The sequence below is a fragment of the Zootoca vivipara genome, chromosome 3 (genome assembly GCF_963506605.1).
Source record: "Zootoca vivipara chromosome 3, rZooViv1.1, whole genome shotgun sequence".
Lineage (NCBI taxonomy): Eukaryota > Metazoa > Chordata > Lepidosauria > Squamata > Lacertidae > Zootoca > Zootoca vivipara.
In genome coordinates this window covers 12,331,142-12,358,988 of record NC_083278.1, presented here as the reverse complement: position 1 = coordinate 12,358,988, position 27,847 = coordinate 12,331,142, and the positions used below count along the sequence as shown (strand labels likewise).

The 27,847-nt window shown below is 41.4% G+C and overlaps 1 protein-coding gene across 14 annotated transcripts in view; it reads right to left on the bottom strand.

Annotated features, from left to right (window-relative positions):
- Window positions 1-27,847, bottom strand: part of PLCB4 (phospholipase C beta 4) — a 194,869-nt gene that overhangs the window by 19,156 nt on the left and 147,866 nt on the right. For all 14 annotated transcript variants that reach the window (XM_060272408.1, XM_035110090.2, XM_035110098.2 and 11 more), the window contains 13 exons: window positions 26,425-26,520; window positions 25,015-25,115; window positions 21,970-22,005; window positions 18,362-18,503; window positions 17,207-17,291; window positions 16,850-16,974; window positions 14,342-14,393; window positions 10,255-10,357; window positions 8,030-8,194; window positions 4,071-4,275; window positions 2,899-2,987; window positions 1,047-1,197; window positions 128-177 (listed from right to left, as the gene is read on the bottom strand). In XM_060272408.1, coding sequence (XP_060128391.1) covers window positions 128-177; window positions 1,047-1,197; window positions 2,899-2,987; window positions 4,071-4,275; window positions 8,030-8,194; window positions 10,255-10,357; window positions 14,342-14,393; window positions 16,850-16,974; window positions 17,207-17,291; window positions 18,362-18,503; window positions 21,970-22,005; window positions 25,015-25,115; window positions 26,425-26,520 — 1,400 coding nt within the window. The remainder of the gene's footprint in view (window positions 1-127; window positions 178-1,046; window positions 1,198-2,898; window positions 2,988-4,070; window positions 4,276-8,029; window positions 8,195-10,254; window positions 10,358-14,341; window positions 14,394-16,849; window positions 16,975-17,206; window positions 17,292-18,361; window positions 18,504-21,969; window positions 22,006-25,014; window positions 25,116-26,424; window positions 26,521-27,847) is intronic.

Here is a 27,847-nt window from a genome sequence, read left to right as displayed (position 1 = left end):
CTCAGGTTAAGAATGGTTTCAGGTTAAGAACGGACCTCCGGAACAAATTAAGTTCATAGCCAGAGGTACCACTGTATTGTGGTCCCTAGGCTTTAGAAAATCTTGCTAGGTTTTTGCATAGGCTTACCTTCATTTGCTTCAAGTCCTCTATCTTTATTTGAGGAATAAGGTCTATACCTTAAAGAAAGAAAAGAAATGCATCGATACCATTTTAATATCAGCAGCAGTAATTTTAATAGCATTTTATTGAGCTATCCAGACTTGCTGAAAAGGTGTGTGGATTACTGTAAAATATGCTTTACACTCCCGCTTAATACAGACTATATTTATTTTCAGTGTTTGTACACCACCCAGGACCAATTAAGTTATTGGGGTGTTTTAGAATTTATTCTAAAGAGGAAAACAATAGAGATCAGGGTATGAAAAGCACTAAACATGTTTTAAAATGGAACATTTCTAAGAAAATGAAAAAAAGGTGCTCAGTCAGTTACAATGGATCCCAGTACATTTCTGAGCACAATTCAAAGTGTTGGCGCTGACCTTTAAAGCCCTAAACGGCCTCAGTCCAGTATACCTGAAGGTGTTTCTCCACCCCCATCATTCAGCCCTGACACTGAGGTCCAGCGCCAAGGGCCTTCTGGCTGTTCCCTCACTGCAAGAAGTGAGGTTACAGGGAACTGGGCAGAGGGCCTTCTTGCTGGTGGCGCCTGCCCTGTGGAACACCTTCCTATCAGATGTCAAGGAAATAAACAACTATCTGACTTTTAGAAGACATCTGAAGGCAGCCCTCTTTTGAGAAGTTTTTAATGTTTGATGTTTTGTCACTTTATTATTATTATTATTAATATTTTGTTGGGAGCTGCTTACATAGGAGTTAGGCAAGCCAGGTGTGAAGATCATTCCACAAGTAGGGTGCCATCACTGAAAATGCTCTCTATTGAATAGCCATCCACCCCACCACATTCTGCTGAAGCACCTTCATTCATTTCTCCAGGAGAAATGGGATACAGTGAGAAATCTCTGAATTCCTTCAGATGTGTGTTTACCTTTCCTAGTTTCCATTCCAGGCCCTACCCCAGAAGTGGTATTTGGTCTAAGTTCGGAACTAGTCTGAGGAGTGACATTTGCTTTGGGGTTATTAGCTTTGCCTTTCTTGTCGTTCTTCGAGGTATCGTTGGGAACATCAGCTATATCACTCTGCAAGAAAACAAAGGTTCTCCTTGTAAAAAGACCACCGACAAATCTGAACTTAAGGATAATATCAGCCAAAGGAAACTGGATGATGAATGAATGAATCTTTATTTGCGTCAGCCATCGGCCATACCAATAAAACAACAATACGATATACAAAGAATAGTAAGTCAATTATATAAAATATGTTTTAGGGTTTTGAATCAATAGTCAAATAGTGGATTTGTATTCTGATTTCCCCAGCTAAAAACCTTGCAACCTTTCCTGTCACCTGCTCATCTTGATCTGCCAAGAGAAAGGATACTGTGGCAGTGGCTGGGCAACCCGGAATGGACAATAAAAGAGGAGTGGTAATCTCATTCATCAAGTCTTTATAAAGAGTGCGAGCCAGAAGGGCATGTGCCACCAGTTCGAAACTGGATGATGTGAAAAGGGCAAGCTTTTTTATTAGGACTAACAGGAGACGAAATACCCAAAGACTTAAAAAGGTGATTTATGTATGCGACAACAGCTGCAAGAATGCTGCTCGCTCAAAAGTGGAAGGAAGAGAAAGTCCCAACCAAAGAAAAGAGTGGATAACCAAGATGATGGATTAGTCTGAAATGGGGAAGGTATGGCCATGAAGATCAGACACCAAGATGATAAAAAATTTAGTCAAGAGTGGGGGGAAATTATAGATATCTTAAAGACCACTGTAGAGACTTAAAAACGTTAGTTGTTATAATGCAATATGATTTAAGGTTAAAAAGGAGATAGAATAGACTAGAAAAATGTAATTATATGTAATAGAACAAAAAGAAAAATTGGAAACCAGGGGTGGGGGGTGAGACCAAGTAGTCCCAGATGTACAGAAACCGAAAATGTTTTAAATGTATAAGAAGACCGCTCCACTTCCGGGTGGGATGATGTTGCAGTCAGACCATGTGGCTGGCCTTAGTTCCCGCATCATCTGGGAGTCCCTGGCTGTGTCAAGGCCCCCAGCCAGCCAATCTGGGTGCCCGGGGGCGTGGCTTACCCCCTTTTAAACAGCCGCAAGGCCCGGGGAATCCCCCTTCTGGTTCTGGAAATGTAGCTGCTAGCATCTATCTATAGGGACAGTGGTAGCCTCCAGCCCATATCCAAATGGATATTTTTGTGAACTAAGAGAAAAACTCTTGGTAAAATTGGCAACCAATTTTGGACTGCCAAAGTTGTGTGTGTGTGGTTGTTTTTTTCACGGTTCCACATCATTTGCATGACATTTAAGCAACAGAGATGCAAACCACTGGCTGTACTGTTGCAATGAAATCCTTAAGAATCTTATGTCCCTGCCCAAGGAACAGGGGTAGAAAATATTGTTGTGCACTGGAAATTCCATCATAACATGGTCAACAAATTCTTGGTGAAAGCATGAGATCTCCATTTCAAATGTTAAGCAAGACATTCTCAGTTACCACAGGTGACCATACACATTGCCTTTGCTCTAGTTTAGCATCATGGATCTACTGCTGCAAAATATAAACAAGCACAATAATGCAATTATTATAAACAGTAATGTAAACCTATACCTCTGGCCATTCCCTAGTAATGGTGGAGCTTCCCTAAATTTAGCGGATAAAACATTGGCCAATCTTGTCAGTTATTCTCATCTTTTAAATCTTCCAGGAAGAGAGGCTTTAAGTAAGAAATGCAAATCTTTTTTCATACTCACAGTTAATTACTACTTACTGTTTCAATTCCCATAGCTCTCATCTGGTCTGCTCTTTTCTCCATGACGGATAAAAATTTCTTTGGATCTGACAAGGCATCGACGATGTCTAAATGAAATTTCAAAATAAGTAGTCAAGCTATTTTCCACTTCAGATCCCTTCAGCATTTGCCACAGAATTTCTACAAAGACTCTAGGCTTCATTTTGTCAGAAACTACCGACCTCTTCATCATGGACTAATCAAGTGGAGAGACACACTATCCTTGGGAGGAGGGGCAGAAGCATACATCCAATTCTCCCCATGGGAGGAAGGATTGCACCATCATTTTGCATGGCTATAATCCAGAGGTGTATGGGGTGTTAACGGAGGCGTAGAACCTCTAGTGGGGAACACATCATGCTCCTTCTGGGGTCATTTGTTCACCTTTGATCCCACCCTGCATTCAGCTCTCATCTGTTAGTGGTGGTTGGCAAGCAATGGCAACATTGTCCCACCTGTCCCCACAAGAACTGTACTATTTCCATGCAACTCAATGGAAACCATTCATATTTGTAGTAGAAAATAAATGGCTTTGCTTGGGGACACCACCGAGGCAGAAACTAAACCCGTTCTTTGCTCTCTGGGTAATCTAGGATTGGTATCCAAACCAAACGTCAGTCTCTCAGAATTAATGGGGAAATCTGTGGGCATCACAAATGGGTTCTGGGGATCACACATGTCCTCCATATTAACAGTGCAATTCTAACCATGTCTACCCAGAAGTAAATTCTATTGAATTTAATGGGGCTTACTCCGAGGTGAGTGGGATCAAGAATGATGCCTAAAGCATTAGATAGTAGTTGAAGACACAAGCCCTTCCAAGACTATGAGTCTTAGGATGGACCCAAGACTATATATTTGAACAACCATTTAACAAGCAATCACAGGATTGGCTGCACCCTAAGCTAGTTGCATTTAAGTTCCATTGATTTCAAGTTAATCATTATTCATTTTTTCACATTGAGTTCAATGGGACCTGAATGCAAATAACTTAGTTTGCATCTAATCACAATGTTTTCGCACCCATTGTTTATGTTAACACTAAGAAGCGTTTAGGATCTTTAGGATTGTGAGAAGCACCTTCAAGTATATTCTTAATTCTTGCATACCCAAACCCTCAGTTTCTGTCAACAATTTGATTTTTTTTTTACCTCCAAAGCCATCAGGCACATAAGTTTTGAGTACAATGTTGCAGAAGACGGTTGGCAGAGATAATGGTTTATTGCCTTCGTTTCGAAGAGAAATGTGTCTGTAACCTGCCTGAAGACCATCCAGAGGCAGGATCCTTTGGCCAATCAGTTTGTTGTTGTCATCATAAACAGCTATCCTCAAGACCGCAAGGTCTGGCAGAATGACCTAAGAAGTGTGCAAAGTTGGTTATTGATCATCGCAAGAGGACGCGGTCTGCAATTTGAAGGAATCCAGGAATCCTGTCCATTCTAATGCAGTCATACCAGAGAAGTGCTGCCTGATTAAACCTCCGCAATAGTAGAGTCCATACCAGAAGCAAATTTCAAGGTGCTGTGTATTAATTTTAAACAGAGCATACAAACAGTGGGAGTGATGGGCATGAAAAGGGCTTCAAAGTAGAGGAGCTCTCCCACTTCTTGCTCAAGTATGTATAACCAATCTAAAAATATCAATCTCTTAAAAAAAAACACACACACACCTAAAAACACTAAATACAAGGTGTATCTGAAGAAGTGTGCATGCACACGAAAGCTCATACCAAAATATAAACTTAGTTGGTCTTTAAGGTGCTACTGAAGGAATTTTTTTATTTTACTAAATACAAGATCAGCATTGTCACCACCAAAGGGGACAAAAAAAGAGTGAAAAGTTAGGCGGCCTCCATAGGGTCCTAATTAGGGAGTAACCACTTCTAAACTTTTCACCCTTAGAACTTAGTCAAAGTAAATAGTTCTCTCATCACCATAATGAATGAAATTTCTCAGGAGGTCCAATCTCTCTCTCTCTCTCTGTTGGAGGGGAAGAAGAATTAACTTGGGGATACCCAAGAGCAGTATCATTCAATGTAGGAGAATTCGATCACTCCACTATATTTTTACAGCACCTTCCTACTAAAGGCTGCATCTGCAGAGGCATCAGAATCAATTTTGGAATGCCTAGGAATGTGTGAAGTGGTTACTTTGCAACCTTCATTTATAGAGGCGCTGCCCGGAAAGGCTGCAATGTAAGTGGCCCCCTAATGGAGTGTGTTACACTGCTGTGCGTGTGAGAGAAACAAGCCTTTTTCTATATATACGTCTCAAAAAAACCAGAAATTTCTCAGCCACCTTGCAAAGTTTGAATTGAATAGGCTTTTCTGCTTTTGAGGACTGCTTAAAGAAAGGAAAATGGGTCCTCTATCTTTCAGATATGGATCAGTGCACAACCACCAAGGTTCCTGAGAGCTTTGCTGTCTTCTGATGCTAGCCAAGGACACCTGGTAAAGGACTTTCCAATTTTGTAGTTCAGTCGGTTGACCAACTCTATCCACAATCTGTCAAAACGTTTCCCCTCAAAGGACCACTCTGCTTTGTCTACCTGTTGATTGCTCAGTCTCTGCCCATTATCAGAGCCTAGGCAGTTCTCTCACTGCAATCAATTCACAAGCCTGTGAGTCTGGCATCTATCATTGTGTTTATTCTCTTGATTTCTGGTGTTGGTTGGCTCGTAGGCAGCTCAGAATGATTTCACCACAAGGAGAAAAGAGACCTAGCCGGTTAGGGACATGTAAGAGCAGGCAGCCCCAAACTGCGGCCCTCCAGATGTTTTGGCCTACAACTCCCATGATCCCTAGCTAACAGGACCAGTGGTCGGGGAAGATGGGAATTGTAGTCCAAAACATCTGGAGGGCCGAAGTTTGGGGATGGCTGTGTAAGAGGATAGATGCTTGCCTGCATATTTGGTTTCGAGAATCCAGCAGCAACCACTGCATAGTCACAGATACGGGGAAAGTGTGTGTGTGTGTGTGTGTTCATTAGCAAATGGCATACTGAATAGTCTCCAATCAAGGCTCTACCATCTGCTACTGGAAAAGACCTGCTATGAGAAATCTGATGGCCTGGTATACATGGTTAAATGCAGCAAAACTGATCCAACATAAGTATTAAGAAATACTACTGTACGTTACAACTTACCAATATCTCACAGTGGAATGACAACACAGAGTATGTATTACAACAGCTGTAGTTTTTTTTATATATATATAGAAACAGGAGGACAATAAAACACAATCCAGACATTACCTGCTAAGGGTTTGTATTAGCTTCATGTTACAGCAGGAGGCATGGCGAAGCCTAAACCTAATGCCTAGAGCAGCGATGGCCAAACTTGGCCCTCCATCTGTTTTGGGACTAAAATTCCCATCATCCCTGACCACTAGTCCTGTTAGCTAGGGATGATGGGAGTTGTAGTCCCAAAACAGCTGGAGGGCAAAGTTTGGTCATCACTGGCCTAGAGTGTAACTAAGGTGATTTCCCCACTATAGGGCTCTGGTGCTGTGCTTGTTTTAAGTCATTTTCCAAACTGTTATAAGACCAATGCTATTTTTTTCCCCTAGAAAAAGAGGTGCCAGAACTCGCCCTTGTTCTCTTAGAATGGCAACGATGCCCACCTGAGAGGTGCCAGAACTGAGCTCCAGTGAAAAAAATGCCCTGTACAAGAACAAATATTGGCCATATGTGCAAGAACTATTTGGGGAATTTATATTTGGCAGTACACAATTGAAAAGGGCACGTTGGCGAGTCGAAAGATCCGTCGCTGAAGGAAAAAGCAGGTAACTGTTCTGCACTCTCGACAACAGAACAAGTGAAAGGAGAAGAGACATTGTCAAAGACAGTAACCACTAATGCACATACTTTGGATGAAACTCCAGTTGACAAAAAATCAAAATAGAATGGGATATAAAAAATTATAGACACCACTGATTACAACTGAGGGTGGATTTACGAGTGCAGTTCTGACAAATCTTTCTTGCGGTACTTTGACAGTTGAAGATTGCACACATGTTCAACCCAAATGTTCACCAAACTGAGGCTTCTGCAGATTGAGGTGGGAATGAGGTGGCAGTCCTGAAATGTTAGAATGGACTGTACAATTTCCACCTGCAGGTGGGGGGGAATGCTATTTCTGAATGCTCACCTATATGGTAAAGACCCTGCAAGCGTCTGCGGGGAATCAGCATACCAGTGAGAAGGTTGGAGTCAAACCATTTTCTCTTGATATCATTCACTTGCAGGAAGATTTTACCTGACGGAACCTTCAAAAACCACACACACACCCCTCCAGCCTGATGTGGTATGGGCCACTGTACCACCTCAGGAAGATGCCAGCTCATTCAGCCACATGTTCAGACTAGACCTTGGACAGATTCCTCAGAAATATTGCTTGTTTCCAGCACCGCAACGAGAAAGATTGGTAAAACGGCACGTATAAAACCACCCCCGAGAAGCAATCTTTGAAAACGAATTTACCAAATGGTGCCCAGGACATTTTTGGTGGAAGGGAGGAAAATGTACACGATGCACACAGGACGAGGGAGCTGGCCTCAGACGTGGTGGCAGCGGCAGCACCCTCCTGACTTAATCCACGTAATGACATTGACCTTGAGGTTGTTGTGGTTTTTTTGGGATGCAACATCTCACCTGCCCTCTTGGCTGAAGGAACAGTGCAAGATAGCAGCCACTGCCAGGGCAGGGAACAAGTTGTGATCTCCAAGGGATGTAGAGGTTCACCAGCTGGAGCTCATTCTAAGCAGACTGCATACCTGGAACTCAGGCATAGCCCCGAACGAGGTGGGTTCCTCCAAGAGGGAGGAGGAGGAGGAGGAGGAAGCAAGCAGAGGGAAAAGCCAAACAGAAAAATAAAAATCACGAGATAGCTAGAAGAGGTTCTCTCTTTAAAAAAAAACACACCCTGAGATTAAATTAGCCTTAACCCATGACAAATAAAAAATAAAAAAATAAAAATGCATGACCGTGAAGCCCTCTAAATGAAGGGAGTGCATTAGCAAGACTTTATTCTCTGTGGGAGGGGGGAGAAGCCTTGTTTAGGAAAGTGGTCATTTTGAAGCAAAGAACCAGCGTACTTTTGAAACACATCATACCTTTCGGAATACAAATGACTCTTCATTGTAAACTGGATTCAATCCATTGTTCATCACCATCCGTGTTCGAAATTCTTTACGTATTGTATCGGTGGGCAGGCCATACATATCCACTTCTACGTAAGTCCCAATTTTTTTGTCTGATAGAAACTGGCCAGATATTACCTTGAAATGGAAGCATACAGATTTGTTTCTTCTAACATGCAAACCTGTTTTTATATAATTGAAAAAAATTATAGACTGCTTATTCTTTTAAAAATGCTGAAGTGATGTACAAAAGATTAAAAATGATAGTTATTGCTATAAGGTTGCATTTATGAGTTTGAAAGCTGCTCAGAAGTTTGAGAAAATCTAAAACAGCAAAGAAGAAGAGTGGAAAATTAAGACTTCAGTTCTTGACACTCTAGGGAGTAACCCTCCCTGGGCTTGCTTCTGATTAAACATGCATACCAGGGAATTATTAGATTAATTGTTCTGGCTAGTAAATCAGTTTGCAAAGGCGGCTTGGAATAACAGCTTTTTAATTATGAGGCCCAATTACTGTCATGTGTGCCTCATTGTAAATGTTCTTTGTGGCATGAGAATGAAGGTTCGCTCAAGCGCTCCAGGATCTGCACTAATGTCCGATGAACATGTAAGCATAATCCCACATCAGAAAAGCCACTTTGATTGGAATGCCACCTTCTCTCTTGTACCATCTGGGCCAGGCATCCCCAAACTGCAGCCCTCCAGATGTTTTGGCCTACAACTCCCACGATCCCTAGCTAACAGGACCAGTGGTCAGGGATGATGGGAATTGTAGTCCAAAACATCTGGAGGGCCGAAGTTTGAGGATGCCTGATCTGGGCTATGATACCGCAAAGGCTCTGGGACATATCACATAGCAATCTCCGATCTCAATCTCATGTTATCTGTGGCCCGATAGCAGTAGGAATTCATTATGGGTACAATTTTCAGATACCTGCATATCTTAGAAATCTGTCTGTACCAACATATCGGCGTCTCTTTACCAAAGCCAGATTAAATGTATTTCCATCAGAAGTGCTAAATGGCAGACTGAGAGGTATCCCTTATCAGAATAGGCTCTGTGTATGCTCTCAGGACGTCGATTGTATGAGGCATATCCTACTGCATTGTGGACAATGTATCACAGTGGCTGTAGCAAAGTTTCTTTCAGTAGTCATACTTACTGTATCAAAGATCATCATATTAAAAAAGGTAAAGGAGCCCCTGACCATCAGGTCCAGTCGTGTCCGACTCTGGTGTTGTGGCGCTCATCTCGCTCTATAGGCCGAGGGAGCCAGCGTTTATCCGCAGACAGCTTCCGGGTCATGTGGCCAGCATGACAAAGCTGCTTCTGGCGAACCAGAGCAGCGCACGGAAACGCTGTTTACCTTCCCGCCAGAGCGGTCCCTATTTATCTACTTGCACTTTGATGTGCTTTCGAACTGCTAGGTGGGCAGAAGCTGGGACCGAGCAACGGGCGCTCACCCCATTGCAGGGATTCAAACCACCGACCTTCTGATCAGCAAGCCTTAGACTCTGTGGTTTAACCCACAGCGCCACCTGAAAAGGCACTATTTAATGAGATCCGTCAGCTTGTCACCATCCAGTGGTGATGCTATGTTTACAGTTGCAGAATGCATTTGATCTGCTGAGGTTCAAAGATAATGTTATATTAGGCTGGAATCAAAGAATCACAAGAGCCATCCTCCAGAACATAATCCCTGACACCCACTATAAAACTGGATCCAAGGACCCCCCAGAATGTCATGGGATGTGGCGCAATAGGATACAGGGGGAAGAGATAATTAGCTGGAATCGGGACATGACAGCTTACATGAATGGAAGCCCACTCTCTCACCCAAAGCATCACTGTCCGATTTTGGCCAATTTTGCCTCCCACGTCTACAGCATTCCATTCTGGAGGTCTCTTGACCCTTAAACGGCTCGGGACCACAATATCTAAAGGACCGCCTCTTTCCATATGAACCTACCCAGACCCTGAGATCATCTTCCAAGGCCCTCTTTCGTGTGCCTCCTCCTCGAGAGGTCTGGAGGGTGGCAACACGAGAACAGGCCTTCTCTGCAGTGGTTCCCCGTCTGTGGAATGCTCTCCCCAGGGAAGTTCGCTTGGCACCTTCATTATACACCTTTAGGCACCAGGCAAAAATGTTCCTTTTCAACCAGGACTTTGGCTGATCCATTGCAAATGCACCTCCTACCTGCACTGAACAAGTCGCTGCAATCACACCATCGACAGGCGTTTCAGAGAAAGGGTCAAAGGTTCGGTCTGGCCGCCGCATAAAATCTGGTTTAAGAAGAAACCTTAAAAAAAAGAAGGCATGTTTTTATAGGTGAAACATTATACTGCTTTTATATCTTATTATTATAGTTGTTGTATCAAATTAGTAATAGGCTTATAAAGTAAGTTTTCAGGGTACGCATACAGTCTATGAACATTTTATCCCCTGTTTGACCAGAACAGGAATTGAACTTTCCAAAAGGTTAATGACATTTTTAAAGAAAAGGTTGCTCTGTGTTGTTCAAATCTATGTGCTCAGGTGCCTATCTATCTATCTATCTATCTATCTATCTATCTATCTATCTATCTATCATCTATCTATCTATCTAATTTATTAATTTAGCATAATTATTACAAAATCAAAACATAGTATTACAATTACATACATATATACAAAGTTCTCTATAATGTTATTAATAAAAAGAAAAGTATAAAAGAAAGGAAGAAAAGAAAAGAAAAGGAAGAAAGAATATTGATTGACTTCCACCACTTACACTGCACTTCCTATAAACATTTTAAACAAAATTGTATCTGTTATTCCATATTTTTTCTCCCATAGTGGTGCCATACTTTTATCACCTTACTGGATGTATCCAATGGGACTTGGAATTCATTTCTGATACCACCAAGAGAAAAAGGGTATTGCAAATGAGGAAGTACCAAAAAACAGAGAGATAAGATTTGTTTAATACCACAAATCCCAAGCAAGTTTTAATACCACAAATTTCAGCAAGTTTCAGCTGATTAGATGAATTTGCATAAAGGACATGAAATTGAATCTGGAAAGGTCTGGCTAGGAGCAAAAATCTCAGAGGATTTCTTACTATCATCCATGCAAGAGCACTATCTGCAAAAAAAATCAACACCAACCCAAACCTCACAAATGTACAAAGTCTTCTGCCAATGAGACTTGATTTTAAATAGAGGGTGCAAGAATGATTGGTGAATGAAGCAGCTATGTACCACAGTGAACCAAATAGCCTATTGCAATTGAGTTTATTTGTAAGACAGCGGCGGCTCAAAACTGATGCAACATTTCTGTAACTTCTGGAATTGCGTGCAAATATAGTGGGTTGAATCTTACAGTGCCCATCCACTGACAGAAGGCACCATGCTTCAGTGGAGGCTTCTAACCCTGGAACAGGGAGACACTTTTCTCTGGTTTCCCCCTCCCCCTGCAACTTTCTGCAGATCTGCTTCAAAGAGTTGGGGGGCCACCAGAACAATGTGAGAGGTGCATGACTGCCGGAGGAAAGAGGGAATAGGGGGGAAATGGCCTTCCTCCCTGTTTGACTGGTTGGTTGAACCTTGCACATATATATGCATTATAATTGCCACTTAAGCACTGAACAATGACTGCTTAATGTAAATATACTTTTTTAAGAAAGGAAGATACTAGTACTCACAGTCCTTTTCTTAGGAGGATTCATGTCAACCTTTTTTCTCTCTCCCAACATTCCACCCCCCCCCCGCCACCCCCCACCATTCAAACACCTCCAAAGGCAAGATAATTCAACATCAACTGATCGTGTCTATAATAGGCTTTGATCATTAAATGAGAGTGTGCATGCATGCATATGCAAAAGAGAAGTGAACTATTAGTAACTTGTCTGCAATCTGTTCTTTTTTTGACAGAATTAGGAGTCGGGACATATTCATATGTACACATAGTAGAGACTAAAAGAGAAAAATAGATTTATTGCAAATATTGGCAAGTCCTCTGTAGCCGGTTCAGTCCCACCTTAGCATACAGATGATAAGGCCCCTCGATCAGGGATTCTAAAAATCGGGAGCTCAAAATGCTTGTCTGCAAAAGGAGGTTAACATGATGAGATTTCAGATTCTTCTCTGGCTCAGATACCCTCTTGCCTCAATGTAGGTAGGAGTATTTGTGCCTCCCCCCCGGCTGTTATTGGAGATGCCAATTTTTTCCACCCCCTATACAATGCAACACAGAAACCAGTGGTGTTAGGAGTGTGGTGGTTTGAATTTAGATTACCTCTGAAACAAGCTAAGTCATTTCCTGATTTTTTATTTTTTATTTTTTGAGAAGTGGCTCAACTTACTTATAAGGCAATCCAATGTCTATGATCCCGTAATTGACTTTATATCGCTTAACTGGGCTGTGGTGGTCAGGTTATGCCTATATAAACTAAAGTTATTAGCAGAGAATATTCCTCTTAACCAAATACCTGCTATATGGAAATTAACAACTGGAGAACAAAAAATAAAATAAAAAAGGATTTTACATGCTCTAATTGTAGATATTTATGAACTGGGAGAGTAAAGATACGATCTCCTTTAATGAGTGGAATGGTAATATGATAACACTTGCAACCTACAAACAGGCTGCTTACAGACATAGACCCTGCTTGGATAAATGCAACAATATTTGGAATAAATTTATACAAAATGTAGTAGACTATTAATATTTCTATTAGTATTAGGATAATAATATCAAATTTATAAAAGAATGTATGGGTTAGGGTATTTTTTGTATATATTCATATTATGTCCCCCCCCCTTTACACAGTTCTGTGTTTTGTTCTTTTTCCTTCTTCTTGTACCACCTTACTGCTTTATATTTGATTTCCCCCCCCAATAAAGTATCAATTAATAAATGCAAAAAGGTTATACTTATATAACTTTAATGCACACAGTTTTTTAGATCATTGCAGTGCAACATTCTATTGATCTTAAGCAATTCAACAGAAATGAGTTGAATGAATAAACTCATAAATGTGGCTGTTACTACCCTAGCTCTGAAACATTCATATATTTACATGGCTCTGTTTGTTTGTTTGTTTTTGTTATAGCTCCTATTTGTTATTTTTAAAGGTTTTTTAAAAAATGGTTGTAACTCAATGCAAACCTGTTCCAGTCTGTTTTAAATCTTTATTAGATATTTTGATTTTGTGGTGGCTCTAGGACAAGTACCCTAAGCAGTGGTTCCCAACAGGTGGTCCGGGGACCCCCAGGGGTCCGCGAGCTATGCCAGAGGGGTCCGCAAGATGCTATTAGAATAAAAAATATATTAAATATATTTCGTATGATAACAGATTTTTTGTTTTGGCCGCTTCCTGCATGAGCAGAGTCTAGTGCAAAACTAGAATTAGATAGAGGCAGTAGTTCTGCTGTATGCCGTTAGGTGGCGCTTTACAAACACTACTGTTTTGCAAAGAGGCAGTGCACGCATTCTACTAACGCTCACCTCCCCAAGATGCTTTGCGCGCATCGGCTTCATTTGTGCGCTACTGTGCAGGTACCCTGTCTTCTCCATTCCCCTCCCTCCTCCCTGGCGCGCGCTGCCTCTTTGCAAAACAGTAGTGTTTGTAAACAAAGCGTTGTTTTTCGCGGAAGCTACAGTTCGCGTAGTTAAAAATGGTTAAAAAGTGGTTCGTTAAAACAACAAAGGCCTACAGATGAAGAGGAAGAACTGTAAAAAACATATAAATATAAAATATAAAAAGACTCTTAATTTGGCTCTCACTTTTTAATTTTAGGATTAGGAATTAATGGGGGTCCTTGTCACAATAGCGGCTCGATGAGGGGTCCTCGAGAAAATTTTGTTGGGAACCCCTGCCCTAAGGATTCTACCTCAATTATATTAAAAAATTCCAGTCTAAATTTGCTAGACAATGAATTGCTCTTTCATCATTGAGGATAATCTTTAGCACGAGTAACAGTGCAATCTTATACATGTCTACTGAGAAGCCCCTTTGAGTTCAGTGTGAGACTTATTCCCAGGTAGGAAGGTATGTATAAGATTGCAGCCTAAATCTCCCTTCTGTACTGTTCTGATCCTCCTCCTGTTATTTATAGAGCATTATTCCATGGTTCCTTAGCCTCTTTCTCCCAAGTCTGAAAAGGTCCAGATCTTTCAGCTCCCTTTCATAAAAAAAGAACAGAGAACCTCATCTCTACATCCTGTTTTTCATTTGTAGCACATAATTAAAAGTAACATAGCTCCACATAATGCTAATACTGTAGTTTAAATCGTTACTCACCCGCACGACCCATTATATTCAAATTTCCCCTGATTCAACTGCATTGCTAAATCTGTCAAGAGACAAAAATAGTTTAGCACCTTGTTCCTGAACAATACTGAGCTTAAACAGCCTTCTTAATCTAAGGGAAATAATTTGTCCTTGATAGCCAGTTAAACTAAAATGCCTTATGTGTTCAGTGAAAATACTAAATTCTGAAATATAAGAACACGTAATGTGGCTTACAGTGGTTTTGCAATGCAACATACATTTATAGCATAGTTTTCCAAATTGCATCAGTTTCTTCTTTTTTGGAGAAGGACGTTTCATTTGATTCTGCTATGGTTAGATGCAAAGTCTGCCTGAGTCCTCCTTCTCCTCTCCTCCTCCATTTAGATGCTTTCTCTGTGTAGTGGATAGCAGTACCCAGCATTGATTATGCCAGAGTCCTGTGCTGGGCAGTTATATCCACACAGAAGCTGTGTATCTTTACAGTGGTGGCCTAAAAGCCCCCTCCATCATGCAGTGGTAAACAACTTTACAAGACACTACACTGGACCATTGAGATAGTAAGCATATTTTGAGTGCTGAATCCCCAATGGAGCAGAAAAGACTATTTATGTGACTATGCAAAGTTCCCACCAGAGAAGAATGGCAGGTGAAGTTGTTGGACTATGCTGAAATGGCTAAAATGACTGGAAGAATCAGAAATCAGGAAGACCCAAATGTTAAGAATGGGGGAAATTGATAACTTATCTTAAAGACCATTGTAAACGTTAGTAGGATTGGAATATCACTTGTGGTTTAAGAGTGAATTCTGGACACAATGAAGGTGTGAAAGATTTGGATCAACATAAAAGATGCAGGAGGAAATGAGCACTCACACTTTACATTGCGGGTGCCCTTTGCGGGATCCCATGTGGTGCTACAGTTCCCAGGCAAACAGGGGCTGGCTTGCCTCTCAGTGTTAATTTTTGGAGGTTCACGCCCAGCTTCAGTAATCAAGTTTCTTGCTGGGAGGTGGGGCCAGCCCCATTTATAAATAGGGGGTGGAGCCAGACAGTTAGCTCTGGAGATTCACCCTCCCTACCCTCCCTTTGTTTAATGTTTCTTGTTCGCAGGTTAACTTTTTCTTCCTGTTTAGCAGGCGCTGCTACAGTCTTTGACTGGTTGCTGTTGAAGGACTGGGAAGAAATTTTCCTGCATTGGCAGGTTTTGTCTTCCACATAGCAATTCATCACAATTCTGGTGTGGGTGTGTGTAGTGGTGACTCACCCCCCTGCAGCGGCAATTCCAGGCTTCCCCTCTTAAAGGGGTTATATATATGGGTGTCACTGGCCATACACTGAAAGGTTGATCGTCAACTAACCTGCATGCGGGGATATGGACTGGGCTGCCTGCTGCACTTACGTCTCACAGAGCACCCCCATATCCCATTTACCCTGATGAGCCCCAGTTCCCCCCGCCTTGGGGGCTAGGAGGCATACACACCCAAGGCCTAAGCCAAGGTCTTCCTACATCTGGAAGTTTAATAAAGTTGTGGCCTAATTTTAATTCCATATAACGTTGCCAGAGTCTTTATTCCTTTCTTATGATCCCTGGGGGCTGGGGCTGCTGCCACTGCCGCCTGGTCACACAATGATTAAAAATAGGACCCAAAAAGGGGAGGATGGAAGTCCAGGAGATTCCTTGGAATCTTTTTATTATTTATGTTTTATATATCTCTGTAAAAAATTGATTTGAACAATCAAATAAATAATTTTTTGGTTTTTGGGTTTGTTTGTTTGTTTAAAAAGAGAGAGATGGCAAGCATATTTCAAATGTGGCATGTGTACACATATTATGGCCAGGATACCCTGGATGGAACAAACCTATGTGGAAGCATTTTTCAGTGGCCTCCACACGGAGGAAATATACGACACTACACCACTTAGGGCGCAAAGAACTCTCCAGGAAAATACCCACATGCTAGTATGAATTCTGCTCTGAATGGACACACTTGACCTCCGAACTGCTTGTCTGTCACAAACATCATGGATTATTCCAACTACTACTGCCAAAAGATGAAGTTTTACTAGCTGCAGCATTCTGGACTTCAAATAAACAAAAGCACACACAAACAGCACTGTGCTTTTCAGCTTCTCCTCCTGGTATCACCCCCCCCCCCCCGCTTTCAATATTTTCATTAAGTAGTGATGCATACAGACTGTTTTAGAGTTGCACCTTGTTCAAGAGGCTACCTATATAGGCTACAGCTTTGAGCCCCTACCACCACACAGATTAATCCTGCAATATAAAAGGACATGTAGAGACTTGGTTACTTTTTCGTTGTTTGATTGATTGCTCTTGATCTTATTGCCTGCCTGATTTGACACACATTCTCATATTTATCCATGCGACTGAATCCCCCAATAATGCCAGGAGCAAGACTACAACATCTGCTGGAGAGCTACTGCCCAAGCTGTTTTCTCTTTCTCCCCGCCCCCTTTTTATTTTTGAAATTTAGATTCAGTGGCCCCGTCTGCCTACCTGGGGTCTGATAGTTGAGCGAGACCATCTGGCATCCAGCGTTCCAGAAGATTTGAGGCATGTAATTGCTAGAATCCACTCTTCCTCCCTTCGGGTAAATCCGACTCATTTGCCGTTTATTATAGCTGTGTTGGTTTGTTAAGGAAAATGGAATAACCAAGCAGTGTATAGACTTAACGATCATTTGCTCACATCTTTGTTTTGGTTTTTTTAAAAAAATACATATAAGGCATTTCCCACAGACAACTATCTTGCTGTATTTTACCAAAGGACTGTGTATTGCTTAGGCACAAAATAGCCTCCACAGAGGTAATGACAAAACATTCCCATTATATAGCTCTCTCAGTGCAAGGATACTTCACAAATTCAATTGCGTGTGTTTTCAAATAACCCAGCCCGACAGACTCATTAAAAGAGGACATATTGTAGTGAACGTTGCGTTCTAAAAAGAAAACGGGAAGAAAAAAAACATTCTTTAAAGTTCTGAGAGTGGTAGGATTAGTACACTATTGATGCCCACTAGAATTTTAATAGTGAACAAGAGCATCTGAATAAAGGAAAAGGTAGGATATAAACTGTCGTGATTAAAGTCTTTGAGGGCAGAAACTGGAAAGTGCTGGAAAATTCTAGAAGATTCTAAAAGGTTCATTTTGGATGCAAATCCAGTCATACCTCAGTTTAAGTACACCTCGGTTTGAGTACTTTCAGTTTAAGTACTCCGCGGACCGTCTGGAACGGATTAATCCACTTTCCATTACTTTCAATGGGAAAGTTCACTTCAGTTTATGAACGCTTCAGTTTATGAACAGACTTCCGGAACCAATTGTGTTCATAAACCGAGGTACCACTGTATTGTTTTGACCATTTCAAGGTCATGCTGAGCCAGGAGAGATAAATTCCTGCACTCAGAGAGCTCCTCTCTACCTCTCTCTTACTTTCGCTTGTATCTCATACGTCTGGAGTTTTCCCCCTGAAGTTTTTGTAACAAGCCTTTGCCTTTGAATAAAAGTTTTTCTTTTAGACCTTTGACTCTGTGTGGTCTTTTATTTATTTATTACAAGATGCCGTTCGTCATAAACATCTATATCTAAAGAAACAGAATGGTACATTAATAGTATCTGGATCATGATCATCAGCCATTCTCTAATCAAGACTTCTTTTCTAAGCAACTGACAAGTTCAAAGCCAAAAAAAATAAAATGGCATGGAATCTAGAAATAGTAGGTATTACAAGCAAAACCCAGGCACTTATGCCAACCATATTTTAATGGACAGGAACAAGCAGGCAAAGGCACACCAATATATCTGCGATACACAAGCATTTAAATTCATAGGGCTGTCATGCTTCTCGCAATCTGGTGCCTCCATGTGGACAAAGGAAGAAAGAAAAGGAAAGGAAAATGTGATCTTAAGAGCCATACATGTTGGTTATGTTAAGTAAGAGAAAGGAATTTGAGAGGCACAGTAAGGAGTAGGACAAATGTATTTTATGTATTTTTTTAAAAATAGTTACCTTCTGCTACATGGAAACCTTGAAACTTAACAGGCTGAGCGTAGTTGATCAACGTTGACAAGTATGGGTGTATATTCGTTGTGGCACCTACATATTTGTAAGAAGCCATCCATGCTTGCTCATCTTCTGCAGTTATGACACCCTGGAAGCATATTTAGAACAAACAGCATTTCTTTCTTTGTCCATGCAAGGAAAAGTTCAGACAGGATTTGGATAGAACTTCTAAAAGCGAGCGCAAATGGAAAACGGCATAGAAGAGCCCTTCTCTAGCATCAGCGCATGGGCATAATGCTTAAATACAGCGAAGGAAGTCACAGGCAAGAAAGAGAACTGTAAAAACAAAAAAACCACCCCAAAATCCTCCTGTGATTATGCAGCATTGTATGACCAATGTTACTTATTTTCACGTTACACCATCAGTGTTTTATAGAGCAACTTCAGAGGAGGAGAAGTTCCTTTCTTGGCTCCATAGTGCTTACGATCTAAATTTTAGGTAGCTCTTGGAAGAAGGAAGCGAAGAAAGATAAACAAATGGGGAAAGGGAATAAAAGGGGGCGAGGGTAACAGGGGGTGAGAATGCAGAGCAGTCTTTTGAAATCTTATGTACGTAAGGCTAACAACTGATCTCTAATAGGACAGAAAGGAGTAATACCCCAGTGAAGGGAAAACCTCACAGAACTTAGGGACAGGAGAGACTGAAAGCAGGATCAGGCTACAGTCAGAATATATGTGTGTATTTTCTTAAGATCCAGGTTGGTGGAACATCCACTTTGGGTGGATTATATTTAACCAGCTCTTGTGGCATTGAGGCCATGTAACTCCTGCACAACATCCCATCTCAAACTCTTGACTTGGAATAACGGTCATATGAGTGATGGCAACAGTCTCTGTTCTGTGTGGGGCCCTTCACTGCATTTAATACCCACCCACAAAGACGATGCCACAGTTGCATGTGTCAAAAATGGCCACCTCGATATTTGCAGACACCCTCATTCTCCTCCCCTGATGTCAACAAAGGGCTGGCGCTTGTGGTTTTTATGGCTGCGTACGGACTCCATTCCTTAACTGCTTAAATGTGGAGGGAGTAAGGGATAGAGCTGTGTATCCTGGCATTGTGCCACCCTTAAAGCTGAGAAGGGTCAGCACTTTTAAAAGTTGCGTTTGCCAGCAAAAACAACGCAGCTGGGGAACTCCGACCGCTGGTTAGCTCAGCTGGTTAGAGCATGGTGCTGATAATGCTAAGGTTGCAGGTTTGATCCCCACGCGGGACAACTGCATATTCCTGCATTGCAGCGGTTTGAACTAGATGATTCCCTTCCAGCTCTACAATTCTGTGATGCTATTTTTTGTGCCTCCACATCCTTGGGGGCTGCTAAGGGGGCGGGAGGGGATTGGCCTGCCATTCCGTCTAAGACAGAAGGTGAAAAAATGGTGAAACATCTTGATCGGAACAAGAACTACGGGCAATAATAAAGAAAAACTCAAGAGTTCCATTGCAGCACTAAGTATAATAATAATAATAATAATAATAATAATAATAATAATAATGATAATTTTTATTTATACCCCACCATCACCAGCCAGGACCAGGCTCAGGGCAGCTAACATCAAATTATATAATAAGTTAAAAACATACGGTCAAACAATCAATTAAAATACAGCTTAAAATCAGCTTAAAATCCAATGGCAATCCACGAATTCTAACTATAGGGGTTGGGGACATTAAATGCTCACCAGGCCTAACTGTTTGTGCTGGTCTTATATGGGCTGGTCGGAAGAGTTAGGAAGGCTATTTAGATTTAAGTACTGCATGAAACGTGTGACTCTTCTGTATGGATGGCATGAAAAAAACATGGGATTCTTTCTCCTCCAACCATGAAAGAATAGGGTCATCTTTCTTTCTTTTTTACATTTCTGTTATAGCATTCCTGATGGGGGTCAAGGGAGTAAAAGTAGAGAGGAAAAGGGATTGCCTACATATCTGAGAAAGTTCTCACCAAGAAAACGCCCAGTAGCTCTGTTTCAAAACAATACACAACCTTGCAAGCCTCATGCATGCATTAGTTGGATCCAAAGAATCACGGACAGAAGGAAGACAGTCTCTAGCACCGGCCTACCTCTAACAGGTTTTTACAGACGAGTTTGTGTTCTTACTGGTTCAAGAGCTTGCATAAGCAGAATAAAACCCTGCGGTTTAGTTTTAACTTTTCTCATGCAATGCTATAGGGTGAGGTGAAGAACAGCCTTCTGAGTGGAAGAGGCCTCCTGCACATGGAAGCAATAACTTTGGAATTCTGTGCTTCATTTCTTGCAAACCACTCACAAATCAGTACAAAAAGTATTATTTCTAGGATTCATAAATGTTTTTAAAGAATTTAAATTAAAAAAATATTCACTGACTATTGATTGAAAACTGAAGCCTCCATCAACAGCTTGAGTTTGAGACCCCCTCCCCACCAAACTCAGTTACCACAGAACTGTTCCATAAGCTGCCTGTTACTAAACAATACTAATTACAAGTGACCACTTAGATTCAGCAGCTATTTCATCTCATAAGCTCCTGAGATACAGGCTGTTTTTAAGGTTAGAACAAGCAGCAAAAGCTTTTTCATCCACCCCACCCACACCGATATCCAGTCCATCCCCAATAATGTCCATTACACCATCATCCTCCAATAAATTGGAGTAATTTTCATAGCAGTTTGCACTTTGCCACTGAATATCTTCTCAGTAGCCAAGAACCATTAAATGAACTGCACAGAGAATTTGTACCCATGTTAGGAAAAGGACTACAAAATGTGTATTATTATTATTATTATCTGTGGGGTTATAAAGACAGAACAGATAAAAGTCCATTGAAGTCTCTTCAGAAGCCCATATTCTTCCAAGTAAGCAAAATATGCAAAGAAAGCTTTCGAGTCTAATATTTCTGCTGTCTGAAAACCAGACATCAAATGTATGCATCCCCATTTGAAATAAAACCAGGGGTATCCACAGGAGCAAAAGCTGCGCCATGGTTTTTCTTACTGAACTAAACTGATGGTTATGGCATAATAGCAGGCTGCTTTAGGACCTCAAAGTTTTGCAAGACCAAACTCTGCTACGTAAACAGCAGAAAACCCCATAAAAGATGGAGCAAGCTGAATACTCGATAGGCCTAGGAATCAGAAGAACCTTGATAGTAGGGAAATGTGGAGAAGAGGAATGGGGGAAAGAGGTTCAAGCGAAGCATTTCCAGAAGGAAGTTTAACATGCAACCCCCCAAAAATAAAAAGGAAGAGAAAGCCAAAGTAGAGGAGGATATGAAGAGATGAGAAAGAAGCAAGAGTGGTTTATCACTCTCCAATGAGCTATGTAAACATCTGCATTAAGCTAAGATAGAGGAGACATGCAGGCAATCCAACATTCAAATATCCTACCAGAGAACTGAATTTGCTATGCACTACAAGGAAAGAGCCGCCATAAAAATCAGAAACTATTCCTGAGGAATAGCTAAATAAAGAGAATAGTTAAATAATGCAGTAAGTTAAGAATGCATTCTACAAAGCAGCTTTGTTAGATGCAGAGAAATAAAAAGTTGGAAAGCTATAAAATATCCCAAGGATCACCTTTTTATTGTTTTCTTGTTCAGAATCGTCCACAGCCTAAGGAAAAAATACATATATTATCCAAAGAAGTTGCAGTATGACACTCATATCTCAAAGGCAGAGAAAGCAGGGAGCAAGAGAAAGTGCTGGGCATATTTTTTCAATACGGTGGCAACCCAGCTCCAAAAATTCCAGGATGAAAGTGTTTATATTGACCCATTTTAGTCTGACTTCAAACTTCAGGTTTGGGGAGTCCTAAGTGTATGCTGGGAGCTGGAAAAAGGTGGTATATGCTGTTAGCTCTGCTAGACTTCTCAGTTGCTTTCAGCACCACCGACTATGTCAGCTGTCCTCGTCTTATGGTGGGATGGGGCATTTTCTACAGCAGCCCCCCTTATGTGGAACTCCCTGTCCCAAGAGTTTCTGCCATCTCCTCCTTTAATTCTGCTTATGGCCAAAGACTTTTCTTTTTCATCAAGCCTTTGATTCGGTTGCATCATGCAGGGTTTTGTTTTTTTAATGCTGTTTTTAGTCTGGCAGTTTGCTTGGTATTTACTTGGTTATTTTAAAGATTTGATCATTGCCATTTATTTTACTTTTGTTGTTAATTACATCACGTTAGCTCTGTCAAGCATCTCCGCTGGAGGAGGAAAGTGGGACAGAAATATTAGTACCCACTGTTAAGAACAAATTACGGTAAATACATCGTTTCTGTTGGATCCATGTGTAAGTCATAGCTGCTGTTTAATTTTAAAATGTTCTCAATGTAGGGGAGAAAAGATCCGCTGTACCAAGGTGGGAGATTCAGATAATTGAAACTGTTGGAAGAAACAAAAGTGAACTGAAGCTGCATTTTTAAAGTGGCAAAAAACAAAACAAAAACCTCTTATCTGACCAGATTCTTCAGCTGTTTGAAGCACATTCTGGATAAATGCATCAGACAGAGACCTGTAATTCTGCCCCTAATACTGAAAAACAATGACTAAGATCCAAAACAATGGCTACTATCCATTGCATAGTTGATTATTGGAGGAGCAAAGAAGCCAACCCAGATCACAATCAAGGACAACCTACTAAGTGGAAGTAATTTTGTGCCACTTGGTTCATTAAGTAACTACCATCACCCTAGTCTATGAGGAGTTAGATGCAACGTGGACACCCAGAGGAAGCAAAGAGAAAGCACATAGGGTATTTTCATTTCTCAATTAGCAAATTCTATTCCAGAGACTTAAAAAAGTTATCATTATTGGGAAGGATATTGGTAATCAAAATGATTACCAATGTTATTTTTATTCCGATCAATACCCTTGATCAGCAATGCAGAACACTTCAGAGAGTGGCAAAAAGATATTATTAGATTTATCTGGGAGGGGGGAAATCTAAGAATAAAATATAAATTGTTGATAGATTCTAAAGATAGAGGTATATTCTCCCTGCCAGATTTAAGATTATATTATGAAGCATCCTCTTTATGCTGGCTAAGGGAATGGATATTATTAAAAATACTGATGTTTTAGAAGGTCATGACAACAGATGTGGTTGGCATGCCTATTTGTGGTACAAGAATGTTACATAGAGTTTTCCTAAATCATGTAGTAAGAAAATCGGTTTATGAAGTATGGGGAAAATATAAAAAAATTATTAGAACAAAAAACACCATGGTGAAGCTTTTCTTTTAGGAATTCTAGGGGCCAAAATTCAAACGGATCAGAAAAGACTATTTCTGTATGCAACCATGGCTGCACAGATGTTAATGGCCCAGAGATGGAAAGAAGATAAGGTCCCAACCAGAGAAGAATGGTAGATTAAGTTGATGGACTATGCTGAATTGGCAAAAATGACTGGAAGAATCAGAAACCAGGAAGACCAAAACTTTAATAAGGAATGGGGAATATATAATTTATCTTAAAAACCATTGTAAACAATTAAAATCATTAGTGGGATAGGAATAACACTTGTAGTTCAATGTTGAATTTTGAGTATAATGGAGATTTAAAAGATTTGGATTAATAGAAAAGATGCAGGAGGAAAAGGTTAATATAAAGACCCACAAAGGAGAGGAGGGAAGTTAAGCAGATTCTTTGGAATTCTCTTTAAATGTTGGTTGTTGGATTATTGTTTGTAAATTTCTAAAATCTGAAAAACTAAATAATTTTTTTAAAAAAAATGTTTTTGGCACAGTAAGAGGGCTTCTATTGGTGCAGCTGCCTGGATCAAGGTTAGAAGATAGGTTGGGTAAGAAGAAAAACGCTAGAATAACAGCAGCAGCAAAATAGTTCAAATTTGAATCTTTCCCTTGGACATGCAGGGTTTGATGTGTCTGCTGTCCTGGTGCATTGTGTTTTTTAAAAAGGAGCCATTTGGTAATGGGGCAGAAGAATACCAATAGGAACAATTAGAGTAATGTCTCCCCTTTCTGTCTGTTGTCATGATCTACTGCAGGCATCCCCAAACTGCGGCCCTCCAGATGTTTTGGCCTACAACTCCCATGATCCCTAGCTAACAGGACCAGTGGTCAGGGAAGATGGGAATTGTAGTCCAAAACATCTGGAGGGCCGAAGTTTGGGGATGCCTGATCTACTGGTATCATTTCATACTGGCCCCTTCAGATGTGCACTTTCTGTTACTCTTCAGACCTATAGCTTGTTCTTGTTCACAGGGCAGTCTTGAGCAGGTCGGGCGCCCTGGCACTGAGGGGCGGAGATCGCTCCGGCGCCCCCGCAGGGTGCAGCATGGTTTCCACACAGCTTTGTCGCACAGCGCCCCACCTACCTGCCCAGCGCCCTGGCGCACCGCGCCGCCAGGGCTCTACCTAGAGCTGGCCCTGCTTGTTCATATTAGCAATGATTTACCATTGGATTGGATTCAGCAGGAACCAGACGGGCAAATAAAAGCGGTTTCTAGTCTTTCAGCAAGGAACAGACTCAGGTCCTTTCTTTGTGACTTTGACCAAAATCGTTGGTTCTTTCTACCTACAATTAATAAGCACCATGATCCCATTCTCCTGGATATGTCAACGAACAAGAAGTTGTCTAATTAAAACGTATGCGAGAAAAGCTACCTCACCTTTTTCACATTGTTGGCCACGGATTCTTTTTGGCTCAAGTCGTCGGCAGACAGCTCACTTCCAAATTTGTATTCTGGATGGGCTTCTTCTTCCTGGTCAGCTACATAAAAACGCAAGCAGAAAGCACTGAAAGGCAACAACTAAAATGCCAAAAGAGCCAAGAAGTAAAGCTGAGGCTTTAAAAAAAGCAACATGAAAGCATCTAAGAAGCTTTACTAGTTTTCTAAAAGGAAGTTACATTTCAGGAACTACAGCTCTGCAATACAGTGGAACCTTGGTTCTTGAATGGCTTAGTCGACGAACAAATCAGCTCCTGAACGCCGAAAACCCGGACGTAAGTATTCCGGTTTTCAAACGTTTTTCAAAAGCCAAACATCTGACACAGCTTCCACTTGAGTGTAGGAAGCTCCTGCAGCCAATTGGAAGCCACACCTTGGTTTTTTAACATTTTGGAAGTCAAATGGACTTCTGGAACGGATTCCGTTCAAGAACCAAGGTACCACTGTAGTTAAACTACTGTATGGCTTCACATCTACAGAAGAAGAAGAAGAAGAAGAAGAAGAAGAAGAAGAAGAAGAAGAAGAAGAAGAAGAAGAAGAAGAAGAAGAAGAAGAGTTTGGATTTGATACCCCGCTTTATCACCACCCGAAGGTGTCTCAAAGCGGCTAACATTCTCCTTTCCCTTCCTCCCCCACAACAAACACTCTGTGAGATGAGTGGGGCTGAGAGACTTCAAAGAAGTGTGACTAGCCCAAGGTCACCCAGCAGCTGTATGTGGAGGAGCGGAGATGTGAACCCGGTTCCCCAGGTTACGATTCTACCACTCTTAACCACTACACCACACTGTTACCCTATGCTTGGTAACTCTTCCCCAACTGAGATGACAATTCCCCATTATCCAGGCCTGTTGACCACCATAGGTGATATTTTAATGTATTTTTATATTTGTTGGAAGCCACCCAGAGTGGCCGGGGAAAACCCAGCCAGATGGGCGGGGTATAAATAATAAATAATAATAATAATAGGTTCAGTCCATGAGTGATGTTTTTATGAACTCCCTGGACTTCTTGTGCATATCTTTGAATCCAGAGCTCAAATATAAAACTAAGGACATTTATGATGGAAGTGAATGTTTGCTTAAAGCAGGGGTTGTCAACCTGGTCCCTATCGCCCACTAGTGGGCGTTTCAGGATTCTAGGTGGGCGGTAGCGGGTTCTACGGCACAAGCTGAATCCTTCTTCCACCGAGCACTGGTGGGCGGTAAGGAAATTCAAGAAAGATGCATTAGTGGGTGGTAGAAGAGTAACACTGTCATCTAAGGCAATACCTCTCAAATGGTTTATCAGCCAAGCTATCGTAATAATCAGTTAGAGGAGCTGAAAGGAGTGTGATTTTGAGAGCCACCTTACCGCTTTCTATCTCTTCTTCATTATCATCTTCCAAGATGCTAACAGGAGCAGCCGTTTCACCAGCTTCCATCATACTTTTCAAAGTTTCAAGCTGTTCTATTTAAAACAAACAGGCACACACACACACACATACACACACAAAGGCAAAATATATTTCGTAAATAAAAATATATTGTAAAATAATGTACGGTATACTGTCTTATAAAATCATTCGGCTGTTAAGGGCTGGCTCGGAATGGCTGCATACACTCAAAAGGCTGGGTTGATCATTGTCAGAATGAGCCCAGTCTGGCCTGCGCTCACTGAAACTGCATCTGAAACTGCGTCTTGACCCTAATTTGCACACTGGCAGCCACAATATGGGAGGCACTTCAACACAGGATGCAAAATGGTACACAATCAGGTGTATATAAATTGTGATCTGATGACTTCCTAGTCTGCAGACAAGAGTGCCAACTTGAATAAAATACTGGGGGAGGGAGGTAAGCCCCGCCCCACATAATCGATGTCATGACACAGCACACACACACATATTGAAGTCTTTTTTTTTCATATTCTGTTACCCCTGAATACTGTACTTAACTGGAAGCAGCAGAAACAAAACACATTCAAATTAGAACTGAGCCAAAATTATTCAGAAGTCATTTTCCTGAATTTAAAGTTTGACACCTTATCTCACACCCACTGAAAGAGAAGGCAACTTTTCAGAATTTTCTCCAGCTTTTCTGGGGTGGTGGCTGTCATTCCTCATACACAATGCCCCAGAATGACACCAGCTTTCTGGTATTGTAAGGGGTAAAGGTAAAGGGCCCCCTGACCATCCGGTCCAGTCGTGTCCGACTCTGGGGTTGCGGCGCTCATCTCGCTCTATAGGCCGAGGGAGCCAGCGTTTGTCCGCAGACAGCTTCCGGGTCATGTGGCCAGCATGACAAAGCTGCTTCTGGCGAACCAGAGCAGCACACGGAAATGCCATTTACCTTCCCACCGGAGCGGTCTCTGTTTATCTACTTGCACTTTGATGTGCTTTCGAACTGCTAGGTGGGCAGGAGCTGGGACCGAGCAACGGGAGCTCACCCCGTTGCAGGGATTCGAACCGCCGACCTTCTGATCAGCAGGCCCTAGACTCTGTGGTTTAACCCACAGCGCCATCTGGTATTGTAGATGATGCCAAATAATGACCAAGCTGCCACCCCAGTTGTTGTGGTTGTCACCTGCAACAGCCGGGGGGGGGGGACTTTCTCGGGGAAAAGAAGAAAGCTGTGCTAATGCTACTATACGTTATAGGCCCTGGTGCAAAACAAAAAAACAAAAAACCTGTTGGACAGTTTATCTTTCCTGTGGATAAATATAGTGAAATGGTGACCACCCTTTCAGTTTCTCTATCCATATATAGGGTGGATCATTTTAAGAAGTCATGTATACA